This window comes from Rana temporaria, chromosome 3 (genome assembly GCF_905171775.1).
Source record: "Rana temporaria chromosome 3, aRanTem1.1, whole genome shotgun sequence".
Classification (NCBI taxonomy): Eukaryota; Metazoa; Chordata; class Amphibia; order Anura; family Ranidae; genus Rana; species Rana temporaria.
This window is the reverse complement of record NC_053491.1, coordinates 178365270-178382993: the sequence shown is the minus strand read 5'-3', so window position 1 is coordinate 178382993 and position 17724 is coordinate 178365270. Positions and strand designations below refer to the sequence as shown.

Here is a 17724-nt window from a genome sequence, read left to right as displayed (position 1 = left end):
GTGTTTAAACACACAACTTAATGCATTGACTTGATTCAATACAATTTTATCTTTTAGATTTAGCAAGAATTCCGAAAGTTGTGTGTGTGTCCTCTAATAATAATTTTAGTGTGTTTTTTTGTTGATATATTTTTTTTTTGGGGGGGGGGGCTGTCAGGTAGGCTATTCAGGGCCTTTGATTTCGAACAGCAGCTCTATTTTATTTCTGCAAGGTGTTTAGCTTTATATATCAGGATATTTGCTAATATTTCAAAATGTTTTGTTAAAGCTACTGTTCGCATTTATGCAGTAAAAAAAAAAAAAAAAACGTTCTGAATAATGCTTAATCTCTTTGTATCTCTTCTTCTTTTATTAGCTGCGTGTGTATACCAAGGCCAGCTGTATTTTGAAGGTGAAAGGCAAACTGCCTATTCTACTTCTGGAGTGTGTATACTCTTTGAATGCAGGGTAAGCTGCTGCTTCATTGTGTTCTTCAGGCAATAGGCCCATTCTTTCTATGAGACAGTAGATGTGTATTTGTAATATCAATATATTTCATCTGCAAAAATGTTTTATGTTGCCTATAAAGGCATTTCATGTAAATATAATTGTAAAGCACTCATGCAGTGAAAGGATAGTTCAATTTTCTATGGAGAAAAAGCACACCCTCCTTTACTGGCTGCAGAGATTTTTCAAGCAAGCACTCGTATACAACATATATCACCCACATGTTTACCCTTGCATGATCTGACTACTAATTTGGTTCAATCAAGTCACTTACAAGGGTGTGTGCATCCACAAGGAGGGTTTGTAGCTCCTGGTAATTCAAATGACATTAGTCAGGGGCACATTACCTTATTTGTATGACAAAAGTACAAGTTTTAGGTGCTTGTACGTGTATTTTATATCTTTTGAGTGTTTTTTTCTTTATTTTGAAAAAGAGATGATTATTTTCCAGTGCAGTTTAATTTTGCTGGCTCTTCTGGGTTTAGCCGGTGAGCCAATCTCTGATGTGTAATGATCTCATCCGGTAATATCATCCACATGTTTCATTACACCATATCTTTATTGTTGCAACGCAATATAGGCTTGTCATAAAGGGGGCTACTAGTTGACTAAGCCACCCCAGAAAATGCTACCAGAGAACTTTAGTTCTAGTGGCTCTTTTGACTGCAAGAGGATTTTGTATAGCAAGTCAATAGCCTAAAACGAACAGAACATCTGTTTGTTCAAGCAACTAATTAAACCCAAATCAGCTGCTGACTAATGGGGTACCGCAAAATAAACAGGCAGAAATTGTACCTTATTAGTGTTCTGTCAGCACTCAGCCTTTCACCCAGCAGCAGGCTCCCCCAGCAGAGAGAGCAATAGAAAGAGGCAGTGGACATATGCAGTATAGAGTCCTGAGAACAGCTGTTAGTTGTATGAAGGTCTGCCTATCTGATAAGATGTGGACATAAGGAAGGATGTTTATTTCCACCCAAAAACAACTGAGCTCTAGGACCCATATGAGGATTGATTAACATTCTGAGAAGACAACAAGTTTGTTTCCTCCATATCGGTCATCAACCGTGGAGCCCTTCACCATGCTATTACAGGCATACTCCATCAATTTATGCAGCACATTATATATTATATACTTTACATTAGTCCCTATCCTCAAGGAGCTTATAATCCAAGGCCCCTAACTCACATTCATACATACACATATCGGGATCAATTTAGATAGAAGCCAATTAACCTACCAGCATGTCTTTGAAATGTGGGAGGAATCCAGAGTAGCCAGGGGAAACCCGCACAGGGAGAACATGCAAACTCCAGGCAGGTAGTTTCATGTTTGGGATTCAAACCAACAACACTAGTGCTGCTATGATGAAATGCTAACCACTTAGCCACTGTGTTGTCCACATTCTTGCAAGCTAGTCCCTCAACGAGTATATGTATAGTGCCTTGAAAAAGCATTCATACCCCTTGACATTTTTCAAATTTTGTCATGTTACAACCAAAAGCGTAAATGTATTTTATTGGGATTTTATGTGATGGACCAACCCAAAGTGGTACATACCGTATTTATCGGGATATATTATGCGCCCCGGCGTATAGCGCGCACCCCCGAACTTGAAGGAAGATTCCTGCAAAAAAAAAATACTTAGTTTGGATGCCCCTCAGGGGTGTCTTGCCCGTCGTCCATCGCGTCCTGCCCGTCGTCCATCGCGTCCATCGGGGGCCTCGTCCGGTCCGGCATCCTTCTGCGGCCATCCCCGCTCGATCCCCGCTTCCCGCACTGTGTTCGAACCACTGCGCCGACATATACCGAGCGGAGTGCACTCGGGTAAAGTTGGGCGGGCTCGGCTGAGCCTGCCCGACTGTACCCGAGTGTACTGCGCTCGGTATATGTCGGCGCAGTGGTTAGAATAAAGCGCGGGAAGCGGGTATCGATGTATATCGCGCACCCACGATTTTCCCCTGAAAATTTTCAGGGCAAAAAAGTGCGCGGTATACGCCGATAAATACGGTAATTGTGAAGTGGAGAGGGAATTTTTTTTACAAAGAAAATATCTGATAAGTGTGGTATGCATTTGTATTCAGCCCCCCTGAGTCAATACTTTGTAGAACCACCTTTTACTGCAATTACAGCTGCAAGTCTTTTTGGGTTTGTCTCTACCAGCTTTGCACATCTAGTGACATTTTTGCCCATTTCATCTTTGCAAAATAGTCAGATTGGATGGAGAGCTTCTGTGAACAGCAATTTTCAAGTCTTGCCACAGATTCTCAATTGGATTTAGGTCTGGACTTTGGGCAATTCTAACACATGAATATGCTTTGATCTAAACCATTCCATTGTAGCTCTGGCTGTATGTTTAGGGTCATTGTCCTACTGGAAGGCAAACCTCCTGCCCAGTCTCAAGTCTTTTGCAGACTCGAACAGGTTTTCTTCTAAGATTGCCCTGTATTTGGCTCTTTTCATCAACTCTGACCAGCTTCCCTGTCTCCATACTTTTGTTGTAACAAAAACAATGATAACATGTAAAATCATATGTTCAATTCTACGTATTTCAACTGTTTCCAGCCTACTCCTATTAATTTGAAAGATCTTGAAGTTTGTAAACGTACTTTGTGAAGAATCCCCACGTATTTACTACTTTGAATCCTGTGACACATATTCACTATGTACTGTGAGTAGGCAGTGTTGTGTCAAAGAATTAAAAGAACCTACTTTTTGAACTACAGAGGTGCTGGGAGGAGGAGTTTCAAGGAGCAGAATCAGTATAAGAATCTCAGATTTCAGACCGCAAGGTACCATGGGATATGTAGTCATTAGAAATGCAAACTAAATAGCAGAGGAGGAGCTTTAAAGCATGGAAGGGAATTCCGTAAGTTGTGTAGAGATAGACAGAACTCGCAATATAAAAGCAAATTGTTTAAGCTTATATGGGATTTTTAAAACTGACTATTGTTTGTAATGCTGATGTTATAAAATGAAAGTATATGCAGTGATCATAGATGTCCTTTAAATTTCAGGATGATCTATAGAGCTTTGTTTTCAGCCTTTTTTCACCAAATGTCAGATCAAAAGGAGAAAAAATATTTTGCCTAGATAAATATAAAATATGAAGTATGGGCAGTATTTTAATTATGTACATCTTATTCCTGACCATAATACATTAAAGTATGTACAAAATGACTATATTTTCCCAATCTGACCACCTGTTTTTTTTTTGGGGGGGGGGGGGGGGTTTCTTCTGACCTCAACCCATGAAGCATTATTTCACAACAATTTTTTTTTTCCATTTTAATAAAAGTAAATGCATCTCAACCTGATTTTAAGCTGATATAAAACTGATTTTAAATGTGAGCTGTTTGTTCTGAATTTTGAAGTACTTATGAGTCTGAGCTTGTGAACACCAGCTGTAAAGGAAGGTGCACTAGTCCGTGTCCTTGCCATAGGCTTTTATGTGCTTATGGCAGGGCAATGTTTTGCATATGCAGTGACATTATGTAAGGTAAGAGCAGAATAACGAACTGTGCAGCTATGTCTATAACAAGGGTACTATTGTAGCACAGCGCAGGGAGAAATGTATGTATGAGTTGCTGTGGAAGATTCCACATGTGTCTGTAAGGGATGACTGCCTATGGTAAAATGCAGGTTGCAAGATCCAAAACTTTTGTCAATCTGTATCTCCAGCACATATATGATCCCCCCCCCCCCTCTGTTCTGTATACAGTGGAAGTGTTTTGAAAGACGAGCAACCTTTTTTTTTTAATCCTGACTTGGTTTGCAAGTGTTGTCTCGCACAGCGAGCAGGATTCAAGCCTCTGCGGTGTGCAGTACCGCATTTGGCCAGAGGTGCGGGGGGGCACCAGTGACACTCGGAACGGTTCGGAAATACTTGGAAACTCTCAGAAATACTCCATTCCTGAGTGTTCCCGAGCCTTTCCAAGGGTTTCCGAGTTCAGCCAAGCTGTCTCCAAGTATTTCCGAATCTCTCCAGCACCCCCCCCCCCCCAATGCTGGACACATGCGGTATTGCATGCAATATAAGTCAATGTGGAACAAATTATCTTCACTTCCATTGACTTATATGTGGAAACTCGCTTTGATATGCAAGTGCTTTGTATTACAAGCAGTCTCCTGGAACGGATTATGCTCGTAATCCAAGGTTCCACTGTATAGGATTGACAGTTACTATGTTTTCTACCTACATGATTTGGCAGTACAGCATAGAAAACAAATGAATGACATTTACTAGGAAGAATTAGGGCATTACACAATCGGGACTTGCGCACATTAATAAATTGTCATGCCTCGTACACATGACCAGTTTTTCCGTCGGAAAAACTGCCATGACAGCTTTTGGATGGGAAAACTGTCCGTGTATATGCTCCATGGCAGTTTTCCCGACAGGAAAACCGCCGGGAATCGCGGCAGGAAAAATGAGAACTCTTTATTTTTCCTGCCGTGATTTCATGACAGCTTTTGCCGGGAAAACTGGCCGTGTGTATGCTCCATGGGAAAACTGCCAGGAATAGCGGCAGGAAAAATTTGAATATGTTCTCTTTTTTCCTGCCGCGATTCCCAGCTGTTATTTTACCAGCAGTTTCCCTATGGGAAACACTGCGGTGGAGCATACACACGGCCGGGATTCCCGGCCAAAGCTTTCACCGCAGTTTTCCTGACAGGAAAACCTCTGGTGAGTACACAGGGAAAGTGATCGAGCAGGTTCTCTGTTTTCCCCCCCGGGATTCCCGGCCAAATCTCTTACCGCAGTTTTCCCAACGGGAAAACCTCTGAGTACACAGGGAAAGTGATCGAGCAGGTTCTCGGTTTCCCCCCCCCGGGATTCCCGGCATACTTTTTACCACCGGGAATCCTGATTGTGTGTACGAGGCATTACACTTATAATATTGTATACTGTATAGAATAACTTGAGTAAATTGGTAAAAAAAGACTGGTGTAGCGCAATACTGTTGGTAGAGATTATTAATACGATGCTTTTTTAGATGTGTATCACTTTATTGTTTCTCTTTCCCACACAGCATCTGTTGAAGTAATTGCCATTGTAAATGCCTGTGAGAATACATTCTGTGCCTTTGTTTCATGCCCAAGCCCTTCTTTTAAGAAAAGAAAAACGTGACAAGAACATGCAGAACATTTCTATTCCTTAAACAAAGGTTTTTTTCCCGTGAAGACGGAATATAAAGTCATTCCGTCATCATCTAATATTCATGTTTTAAACAGTTTAGACAAGAAAGCTGCTTGCTAAATGGTTATAATACAACCCTCGAAACTGTGTTTTAAATCCACTAAACTAATGCAGAGACATACAGATGGAGGAGTCATTTATTTCAAATTACTTTCATTTTCCAAGCAGATATGTTTTTTTATTCAGTTTATTTAATGGCACTGGAAAATCCCAATTGGCAGACCCATATGCTTGGATGACAGCATGCAAATGCATTTGCATACACTTTTACCAGAATGACAAACACCATAATATAACAGCGAGTTTCCTTTGAGTAAGGCTCTTTTAATCATTGCAGCCCTAGAACCACGGTGATTGGTTATCATGTGTACCTATTTTTCATTCCCCACTAAAGCTATTCTTTTGCAAGTGCCTATAGTGATGTTTTACTTTAATTATTAACTACAAAATGATTTGTTCTGCCATCTGTGTCCAGAAGGCTAAATTGACGTATACTTTTTTTTTTAAATCAAAGCGAGCAGGAGAACATATTTTACTAGAGTGGTGTTTTTTGTTTTTGTTCTTCGTGTATTTTGCATCCATCTGTACTTGGCAACAATTCTTACCCAGGTACCTGAAATTACTCTTTATTAAAGTGGAGGTCCACCCTAAAAAAAAAAAAATACACCAAAATGCTGCAAAAAAATTGTAAAAAAAAACATTTATAACATACCAGAAATTGCGGTTGCTAGGCAGATCTTCCTAATCTGCCTCTTCCTAGTCCACGGTCTTTATCCTCGCGTTGTCTTCTGGGTAATGGGACGCGCTGCCTTCTGGGAACTGTGTGTATCCCAGAGAGCAGCCACCCATTCATATAGCGCCGCGAGACTCACGCATGCACAGTAGGAAACGGGCAGTGACGCCGCAAAGGCTCCACTGCCTGTATCCCTTAGGCCATGTACACACCAGCAAACATGTATGATTAAACCGATCCGCCGGACCGTTTTCACCGTACATGTCTGCCCGGGGCTTTCTGTACGATGGCTGTACTAACCATCGTACAGAAAGCCGCGCGTAAACAATACGCGGGGCGTGTCCGCGGTGTCGCCGCGACAATGACGCGGCGACGTGGGCGGGCCTGCCAGTTAAATGCTTCCACGCATGCGTCGAAGTCATTCGACGCATGCGAGGGATGGCGGGCGCTCAGACATGTACGGTAGGTCTGTACAGACGACCGAACATGTCCGAGCGGGCAGGATTCCAGCGGACTGTTTTAAAACAAGTCCAGAAATATTTGTCCGCTGGGAAAAGGCCCGGCGGGCAAATGTTTGCTGGAATCCTGCACGCTCGGGCCTACACACAACCGAACATGTCTGCTGAAACTGGCCCACAGACCAGTTTCAGCAGACATGTTTGGTCGTCTGTACGGGGCCTTAGTGAGGATGGCAGCACGGGACCTGCCACGATCGAGGGATCGGCCCTGGGGGGGTTGACATCACGGGCGCCTAGGACAAGTAAGTGTCCTTATTAAAAGTCAGCAGCTACAGTGTTTGTAGCTGCTGACTTTAAAAAAAATAAAAATTGCGGGTGTATCCCCGCTTTTAACCACTTAACCTCCAGAAGATTTACCCCCCCTTCATGACAAGCCATTTTTTGCGATACCGCTCTGCATTAATTTAACTGAAAATTGCGCGGTCATGCAACACTGTACCCAAAATAAATTGTCTTTTTTTTACCCCCCACCAGGTTTGGTGGTATTTGATCACCTCTGCTTTTTATTTTTTGTGTTATACACCACAAAATGCGACCATTAAAAAATTTACTTTCTGCTATAAAACCTATCCAATACAAAAATGGAAAAATCTAATTTCTTTATAAATTTAGGCCAACATGTATTCTACATATTGTTTGCTAAAATAAGTTATAGAATCTACAAACAATGGAATATTTGTATACATTTTTTTTTTACTAGTAAAAAACGACGATCAGTAACTTATAGCGGGACTGCGATATTGCGGCGGACATTCTGACACTTTTGACACTGTTTGGGGACCAGTGACACTAATACAGTGATCGGTGCTAACAAATGTACTGTCGCTGTAATAAATTATACTGGCTGTGAAGGGGTTAACATCGGGGGCAATCAAAGGGTTAACCGTTTGCCTAGCCAGTCTAATCTTCAGGGCTCTGGTGCAAGAAACCATAAAGGGGTCCCCCTGACCCCCCAGCCGGGCCCCCCTAATGATGGCGGAATGCCAGGACCGGTCACAAGTGCAACCTTTGTGATCCTGGTACAGTAGTTCCACCACTGGTGTCAGTATTTTTTACAAATAAACATTTATTTTGTTTTTTTAATAATTTTTTAAAAAATGTTTAGGAGTCCCATTGGGGGTTTTGGTGAATTAGCAGAGCTCTAAATAGACCTCTGTTTCACCTTTAAAACAGAGAAAGAAAATTGAGGACACCCCCATCCATCTCCATCCCTGCAGCATCAGCAACACAGAATGAATAGACAGGAATAGCTGGTTATGGAGCTTCCCGTTCATTCACAAACTGAAGCATAGTAAACACAGTTATGAATAAACCAAGTCAGTGATTGGTATGGATCACTGACTCTATTTATTAAGGCATGAAAGGGGCCAGTAAATGACACATTTACTGGCCCCTTCCCTGCTCTCCATTCCGACAGGAGCCCTGGGCAGCAAGCGGGGGATAGGACGGGCCATGGGGCAACATTCCATTTTCCTCCTGCAGCTGCTGAAAGGTTGCAGAGGAAAAATGGAACGCATTGGTTCCTCTTATATGCCGCCCTGGATCTGCAGCTGCTATGTAATTAGGGGCTTCTCTGTACTATAAATGTAACCTTTAAGCTAAAATTACAACATACAATTGGGTGTAAATGGTGTGTGTGTGTAATAAATATATTGTGTGTACAAATAATATATAATATATAATTATTTATTTTCTTTGCATATATTTATAATTTATATTTATAATTGATCATGTAGGGCAACAGTCAGGCTGTGATATCAGGTTAATTACACATACATATGGGACAGATGTTACTGGCGCAAATAGAAAAATAAATTTGTTCTGTGTGGTTTGCTGCAATCAGAAAAATGTACAAGTCACTTTATGGTGGCTCGCCCAAAGTATACTTGATATAATATATGGATTGCGCTACCCTGGTGGGTGACTTACATCCACCTAATCATGTGCAATAATTACAGTTATTAACACCTATAAATATCACCTTGTGCTACTATTAAATGACAATCCACCATAAATCTATATAAAAAATTATTGTTTGAGAAGGAAAAAAAACACATAAATATATCATGCACGTATATGAATCCTCTTCCCTTTAAAAAGTCCCAAATGTGATGGCTAAGTGCTCCTAAGCAATAGATATTCCTCCTGTGGGGTGTTCAAAAGCAACGTGATTTCACCACTTCCGTGATTGTCCCATCACCGTTAAAAATTACCACTCACCAGATCCTATTCAAAGAAATGGCTTTGGTTCATTCCCAGGAATGAGGCAACCCAATTTGCGAAACGCGTATAGGCGTGCCGGCATACAGGCACAACAAAATGTGAGTGCAATATATGTTTTGTATTTTAAACCATTAAATTCTTTTACCTACGACACTATGAGGGGCACTCTATTTTTGTGAGCTTTTATAGAGAAAGAGAGACCCTACAATTATATCCAAGACATCTGACAGCTGTGGTGCCGTAAAATAGGAGTGGTTATCCTGGGAATGAACCAAAGGCATTTCTTTGAATAGGATCTGGTGAGTGGTCATTTTTAACGGTGATGGGACAATCACGGAAGTGGTGAAATCACATTTTTTTTGAACACCCCACAGGAGGAATATCTATTGCTTAGGAGCACTTGGCCTTCACATTTGGGACTTTTTAAAGGGAAGAGGATTCATATAGGAATTCTCCCCCATACATTCATTTTCTTTATTCTGTCATTTATATACACACACTTTCTTTGTGGTTTTGTGACACGATATAATTTGTGAACCCGTAGCAGGGTAGCGCATATTTTTTTAGATGTAAAGAGCACTATCTGGATACGTTAACACATGCATGGTATATTTATGTGTTTCTTTTTTCTTCTTAACCACTTCCCGATGGCCGCAATCCATATATTAATTACACATACAGTATGTAAAATGCATTTATGTATATGGATAAAACTACAAACAAATAAATAAGTATACTGTTTTACATTTTTTTCGTTTTTTAACCGTTCCTTTAAAAAAAGCAAATTATATTGAGTGTATACAATTAAGAAAGGTATTTTTTTTCTTCACAGGACAGCAAAATGCTAAGAATAGAAAACCCAGAATGTTTACCCTTGAACTGTCCACAATCGCAACAAATAGTACTGAAATACAGCTGCTGTTCAGTCTGCAAAGGTAAATTAAGATTGACAAAGCAACATTTTTAAGAAAAGGCCATGAAAACATTTGCATTGTGTAAAAAAAAATAAAAATAAAATTTGACTTCTTAGGTTCAAATACCAGGGTGGTGAAGTCAAGCCAGTTCTACTATAGAAAAACAAATAATAAAAAAAAAAATACTTTATATTTTGTATACTTAAAGAATATATTACCCCATCATTTCATATTCCTGATATGGCCCGGTTGTACCATTTACTTGCGTTATTTCTTTCTATTTCTTCCTTTGTGTGAAATACCTTGTGATACTGCAAACCCCCCCCCCCTGCATTTCTATTTCAAACTGACCACGCTAGACATGACAGCACATCCATCTCAGCATAGTTCGTTTTCTGGGTGTGCTGGGAGAACAGCCTGCCTGTCCTCCAATGGTAAGACTTGTGCTGACATGCCCTGCTACACAGCTATACATGTTGTTAATCACGATGTGCTGTTTGTCCACCTCTACCTGCCCAAGCCCCTTATGCAGCTGAGAACAGATTGTGATGACTTGTGATGAAAAAAAAAGAGAGAGAAAAAGTACTTAAAATATGTCTGTGTGTGTTTTTTTTTCTAAGAGAGTAAAGTAATTTAAAGAAAAGTCAGCGCTAGTCACAAAATATTGTGCAATTTTGTAAATGCTATGTACTACTAAGCCAAGAGGTCGACTTGCACTTTTCCAGCACAGTCCCACAGCATGGCAAGGTAAAATGCATTGTCTCCTGTGTATCTGGTGCATATTATTGTGTTGCAGTGGTGTGCAGGCACAATTTGCTGGGAAAAAAGAACTGCATGCACTACTGCATCACAATGCAGAGTCTGTTGTGAGTGGGTACTTTATATTGCCTGGTAATCAGTCTGTCCATCCTAGCCCAGCCATCTGAATGGCCATCCTACCCCAGCCATCTGAATGTCCATCCTAGCCCAACCATCTGAATGTCCATCCTAGCCCAACCATCTGAATGTCAATCCTAGCCCAACCATCTGAATGTCCATCCTAGCCTAACCATCTGAATGTCTATCCTATCCTAACCATCTGAATGTCTATCCTAGCCCAACCATCTGAATGTCCATCCTATCCTAACTATCTGAATGTCCATCCTAGCCCAACCATCTGAATGTTCATCCTATCCTAACCATCTGAATGTCCATCCTAGCCCAACCATCTGAATGTCCATCCTAGCCCAACCATCTGAATGTCCATCCTAGCCCAACCATCTGAATGTCCATCCTAGCCCAACCATCTGAATGTCCATCCTATCCTAACCATCTGAATGTCCATCCTATCCTAACCATCTGAATGTCTGTCCTAGTCCAACCATCTGAATGTCCATCCTATCCTAACCATCTGAATGTCCATCCTATCCTAACCATCTGAATGTCCATCCTATCCTAACCATCTGAATGTCCATCCTAGCCCAACCATCTGAATGTCCATCCTAGCCCAACCATCTGAATGTCCATCCTAGCCCAACCATCTGAATGTCCATCCTATCCTAACCATCTGAATGTCTGTCCTAGCCCAACCATCTGAATGTCTATCCTATCCTAACCATCTGAATGTCCATCTTATCCTAACCATCTGAATGTCCATCCTATCCTAACCATCTGAATGTCTATCCTATCCTAACCATCTGAATGTCTGTCCTACCCTAGCCATTTTCCCTTTTGACTGATACTGATCACTCATGGTTAAATAATGAACACTAGCCCTCCAATTTGTAATCCATGGAATGCTTTCTTCTTTTTTTTTTTCTTTTTTTTTTAATTGATCTCTGGATAAAATACACCAGTACTAATCTGAAATGACTCCTCTCATAACCAGAATCCATCACAAAGCGCATTGTGGAATCTAAGTCAAGATCATTTATTGCCATGGTTACTAGCCAAAGTGAATAGCTGTATTATTGTGGAAATATCATTTTTTTATTTTTATTTTTTTTATTTATTGACTAGGATAACACGATGAAATTCTAAAGACTAAACCTTCACATCTATAACTTAGAACACATTGAAATGCAAATGGTAACATGGAGGATATGCGCCAATGTTTTTTCGCTTACCTATTTAAAGCGGAGTTCCACCCAAAAATGCAAGGTGACCCCTTGACCTGTCATATTTGGCATGTCATTTTTTTTTTGGTGGGGGGGGATCCTCTTTTTAGAGGGTTTCAGCTCCCACTTCCTCCCTGGTCACAGCAGCACCGGAAGGAAGGTCACCTCCCCCCCCTCCCTCTCTGCAATCATCTCGGACACGTCACAGGTCCCAGATGATTGCTCGGCCAATCACGGTGCGCAGTGCGGCTTCACAGCCAGGCGCCCACAGTAATAATGCCGGCTCCGCGGAGATGAGTGAGCTAAGCTAAGGTAAGTGTCCGATTTATTAAAAGTCAGCAGCTGCAAAATTTGTAGCCGCTGACTTTTAATATTTTTATTTTAGTAGGAACTCCGCTTTAAAAAGGAGTTTTTGTTTTCTGACCTGCAAAGTAAAGGCATATTGTGCTAGTATGCATCACATACTAGCACATTATGTTAAACTTGCCTGCAAACGAAGCCCTCGTCATCCCGCTGGAGGCCGCATTTATCTTCGCCCATCTTCCTTCCTGATCCGCGGGCTCCTGGCTTTGTGCGGGAGCCGCCCGTCACAGCCAAGGGTGCGGGTGGCCATTTCTTCAGAGCGCACGCGCCGATCTTATAACGCGCTAAAACTCTTATGACGAATGGCAGAGGAGCCTGTTGCTTATTCCTGCTTTCCATTTCAGCAATCATAAGGGATGCCCTTGCCATTAAATCGGATTAGAAATGACATCCCGTGTGCAGAGGCTGTTCAATATACTGTTTCAGTTAATTAAGGTTTCTGTGATTGTGACTATATTGACAAATGTCAATGTATTCATTTAGGGCATGGCTTAAAGAGATGTTTCAGTGAAATGGCCAAAATTAAGTCAGCACCTACAAAAATTGTAGCAGCTGACTTTTAATAAGCATATTTAACTGTCCAAGGATCCAGTGTTGTCTTTGGGTCCCTAGTGCCGTCCTCTAAACTGTGGCAGCTGGCATGCACAAGTCACTCTGTGCTTTGTGACGTTTCAGAGTGGCTCGCGCATGCCTGCTGCCCAAACAAACTATGGCTGTCCTACTCCTTTTAAGGGAAGTTTATCACATTTAGAGCAGCCAGAATCTGAAGCAGCTGTGTATGGCAACCAATCAGCGTCTATCTTCAACTTGTTCAGTTAATCTTTGAAAATGAAAAATAGAAGCTGATTGGTTGCCATTCACAACTGTTCCAGATTCTGGATGCTCCAGCTTTGATAAATTCCCTTCAGTGACTTTTCGAAAGCATATTATTTAAATGGATAATGTATTTTTAATGCAACTTGTTTTATTTTTACCTGATTTATCATTGATATTTTATGAAGTATAGAGATTTGTAGGTAACCACTTAAAGGGCTGGTCCACCTTTGCCACTGTAAACCTAAATATGGCAGCTGCAATGCCCAAAATCCATGCCAGTCTTTTACGTGCATTTTAATTTCTGTGAAAATCTTGCTTAACCCTGTGTTTTGGGGTCCAAACCCAGAACTTCCTATTTTTTCTCCATGTTTCCATGTCATCTAGAATTGTAGTTTAGTGGCCTGATATTTCACTACATGTCACATTTTTCAATGCATTTCTATTCTGTCCGCACCAGAGGGGGAGTTAAGGGCAGTGGAGGGATGGTAACACAATTCTTACTGTTGGGAAAAGATGAGGTAATACTTTCTCCTCCCTTTTTAACATTCTATCCATCCAGGACAGGGCTGCATACCCTGACAGTATCATTAAATTCCTACATACTGGCACTCAAAATAATGACTATGAAGGGAGATCCATTTCTCTGCAATATAGAATGGGTTTCACCTAATGTGGCCCCTTTGCCGATTTACTGATTTAAAGGTGAACCAACCCTTTGAGATATCGGCCACACAGGCAGTATATTGTTTTCACAGGGTCAGCTCACTGGCATTGTGAGAAGGAGCAGTAAAACACAACAATTGTGTAACAGTTCAAATCAGGAAACCAAACCAAAATGTAATGAGAAACATTAAAGTGGTTGTAAACCCTTGTAAAAAAACAAAACAAAAAAAAACCTGCAAAACAAAGCCATAATGAGCTAGTATGACTAGCATACTAGCTCATTATGCATTACTTGCCTTAGAATCGAAGCCCCCGAAGCCATCCTCGTCTCCCCCTCCGGCTGCAGACATCTCTTCACGGATACCCGGAAGGTTACTTCCGGGTATCTCCGCTCCTGCACTGTGATTGGCTGGAGCGGCGATGACGTCACTCTTGCGCATGCTCGCAGGAGCCGGCAAACGCGGCATTGTCGTTTTTATGAATGGGGTTTTTACTGCGCCTGCGCCGTTGTCATGCGCCGTAGACAACGGTGTGTACCTATTGGCACCTATAGGTATACCGTATAGGTTTAGGAGATATTGCAAACACCTACAGGTAAGCCTTAATCTAGGCTTACCTGTAGGTGTAACTTCCGGGTGGGGGTTTACAACCACTTTAATGAGCTTGTGAAAATGTAAACTATCTTTTTGCATATAATCTGTTATTAGTCCTATCTCTGTATATTTATTTTTATAAAATCTTTATATAGTTAGGAAATAGGACACTGCTTTCTACTTAAGGCTCCATGCACACTGAAGCTGAAAAAATGCAGTTTATTGGCGTTTTGGCTTTTTTTTTTTTTTTTTAAAGCCTATAAACTAAACTCTATGTTAGCCTATGTGCCCATGCACACCTGGGCTTTTTTTTTGTGTGTTAATGAGCTTTGGAGTTTATTGGCTTTATTCTGAACGCCCGAAAAAAAGCTACACTGAAAAACGCTGATTAAAGCTATTGTAAAAACGTAAAAAACTTTGAAAGGCTCCCAGCAAAGCGACTGGCCTTTTTAACATAGCTTTTTTAGCTTCAGTGTGCATTGAGCCTAATGCCGCGTACACACGATAATTTTTCAGCATGAAAAAAAAACATTGTTTTTCAGCATGTTTAAAAAACAAAGTTTTTCCAACTTCATCATTAAAACAACGTAGCCCACACACCATCGTTTTAAAAAAATTATCTAGCAAAGCGCGGTGACGTACAACACGTACGACGGCACTTTAAAGGGGAAGTTCCATTCGCCTTTGGGCTGCTTTAGCTGATTCCGTGTCAGTAAAAGACGATCCGCGTTTTTTTGTCTGTTACAGCGTGATGAATGTGCTTACTCCATTACGAACGGTAGTTTTACCAGAACGAGCGCTCCCATCTCATAACTTGCTTCTGAGCATGCACGGGTATTTTACGTTGTTTTAGCCCACACACGATCATTTTTTAGAACCCGAAAAACGACATTGTTTAACCACTTAAGCCCCGGACCATATTGCTGCCTAAAGACCCAAGGGGTTTTTACAGTTCGGGACTGCGTCGCTTTAACAGACAATTGCGCGGTCGTGCGACGTGGCTCCCAAACAAAATTGGCGTCCTTTTTTCCCCACAAATAGAGCTTTCTTTTGGTGGTATTTGATCACCTCTGCGTTTTTTATTTTTTGCGCTATAAACAAAAATAGAGCGACAATTTTGAAAAAAATGCAATATTTTTTACTTTTTGCTGTAATAAATATCCCCCAAAAACATATATAACATTTTTTTTTTCCTCAGTTTAGGCCGATACGTATTCTTCTACCTATTTTTGGTAAAAAAAATCGCAATAATCGTTTATCGGTTGGTTTGCGCAAAATTTATAGCGTTTACAAAATAGGGGATAGTTTTTTTGCATTTTTATTTTTTTTATTTTTTTTACTACTAATGGCGGCGATCAGCGATTTTTTTCGTGACTGCGACATTATGGCGGACACTTCGGACAATTTTGACACATTTTTGGGACAATTGTCATTTTCACAGCAAAAAATGCATTTAAATTGCATTGTTTATTGTGAAAATGACAGTTGCAGTTTGGGAGTTAACCACAGGGGGCGCTGTAGGAGTTAGGGTTTACTTTGTGTGTGTTTACTAGTGTAGGGGGGTGTGGCTGTAGGAATGACGTCATCGATCGTGTCTTCCCTATAAAGGGAATGACGCGATCGATGCGCCGACACAGTGAAGCACGGGGAAGCCGTGTTTACACACGGCTCTCCCCGTTCTTCAGCTCCGGGGAGCGATCGCGACGGAGCGGCTATAAACAAATAGCCGCGCCGTCGTCCCGGATCGCTCCCCGAGCGGACCCGACCTCTGCATGTACCGGGGGGGGGGTCCCGATCGGACCCCCCACCCACGTCTAGCAGAGGACGTACAGGTACGTACATGTGCCTGTCCGTGCCATTCTGCTGACGTATATGTACATGAGGAGGTCGGGAAGTGGTTAAAACAACGTTAAAAAATGCAGCATGTTCGAATTTTTTTTTTTTTGTCGTTTTTCAGAACCTGAAAAATGTGTAGCCCACACACGATCATTTTAAATTACGTTTTTGAAAAACATTTTTTTCCTGCTGAAAAATGATCGTGCGTACGCGACATAATAGTGCGTTTTCTGTTCCTCCCTGCCAATTCAGATCTTCCAGTCTGCTCATAACATTTTAACAAAGTGATGCTAAATTCTGTAGTGTGCCAACTTGGCCTGTTCTACCAAGAACAACTCCAATTTTCATACCTCAATGATGATTTAGAAATGTATGTGGCATTTACTAACCAAAACATGTCATCATTAGGTTATGATTTCTGCTCAGACGGACATAATTGTGTGGAATATTCAGTCTGCAAAAACCTGGTTGACAAAGGGGTCTGCATCTGTCGTGATGGTTTCCGGTCTCTTAGAGAAGACAATGCCTACTGTGAAGGTACGGTTGCTGCATGCTAACATAATAAAAGTATAATGAGCTTGCCATGGTGCAAACTGCAGTGATGTAGAGTGACCCTTATCAACCAATCAGAAATCTGCCACATTAAAGGGTCACTAAAGGAATTTTTTTTGTTAGCTAAATAGCTTCCTTTACCTTACTGTAGTCCTGGTTTCATGTCCTCATTGTTCGTTTTTGCTTTGATGTTGCTGTAATTCCTCATTGTTCTGGACACTTCCTGCTTGTCTGTTTCCTGATCACCACAGTACTGGGAGATTTCTCACTGTGGTGACTAATCAAGGAGGTGTGTCTAAAACCCCTCAGCACCAATCCAGTTTCGTTTTGCAAAATCTTCACTGCCCTCTATTGGCTCTTTGTCTCTGTACATCAGAGAACCAGCAAACAACAGCAAAAACGAAACTAAACTGTAGGTACATTATATGATTGTTTTTTATCTATTTTTAATCATTTTTAAAAGGAATCCGTTAACTATTATGTCTCTATACCCTGTAAACAGTCATTTTAGCAAAAAAAATTTTTTCCTTTAGTGACCCTTTAAGGTTAGAGTGTACTCCTTTTCAATGTAAATTTTTCCCCCCAAACTGCTAGGAATCTATCATTTAGTGTTGTGTAAAAAAAGTCACTGGTACTGCATATGCATGCACAATTTATTGTCCTACAAGGCTTGTAGCCACCATAAGTGATCTCATTACTGCAGAAATCCGTAATAGACCTAATGTTAAAGAGC

The 17724-nt window shown here is 41.1% G+C and overlaps 1 protein-coding gene across 1 annotated transcript in view; it reads left to right on the top strand.

Moving 5' to 3' along the window:
* NELL2 (neural EGFL like 2) overlaps positions 1-17724 on the top strand; it is a 329995-nt gene that overhangs the window by 184129 nt on the left and 128142 nt on the right. Inside the window, exons 10-12 of the mRNA XM_040343892.1 lie at positions 356-447; positions 9991-10093; positions 16848-16976. Of these exons, the coding sequence (XP_040199826.1) occupies positions 356-447; positions 9991-10093; positions 16848-16976 (324 nt within the window). The remainder of the gene's footprint in view (positions 1-355; positions 448-9990; positions 10094-16847; positions 16977-17724) is intronic.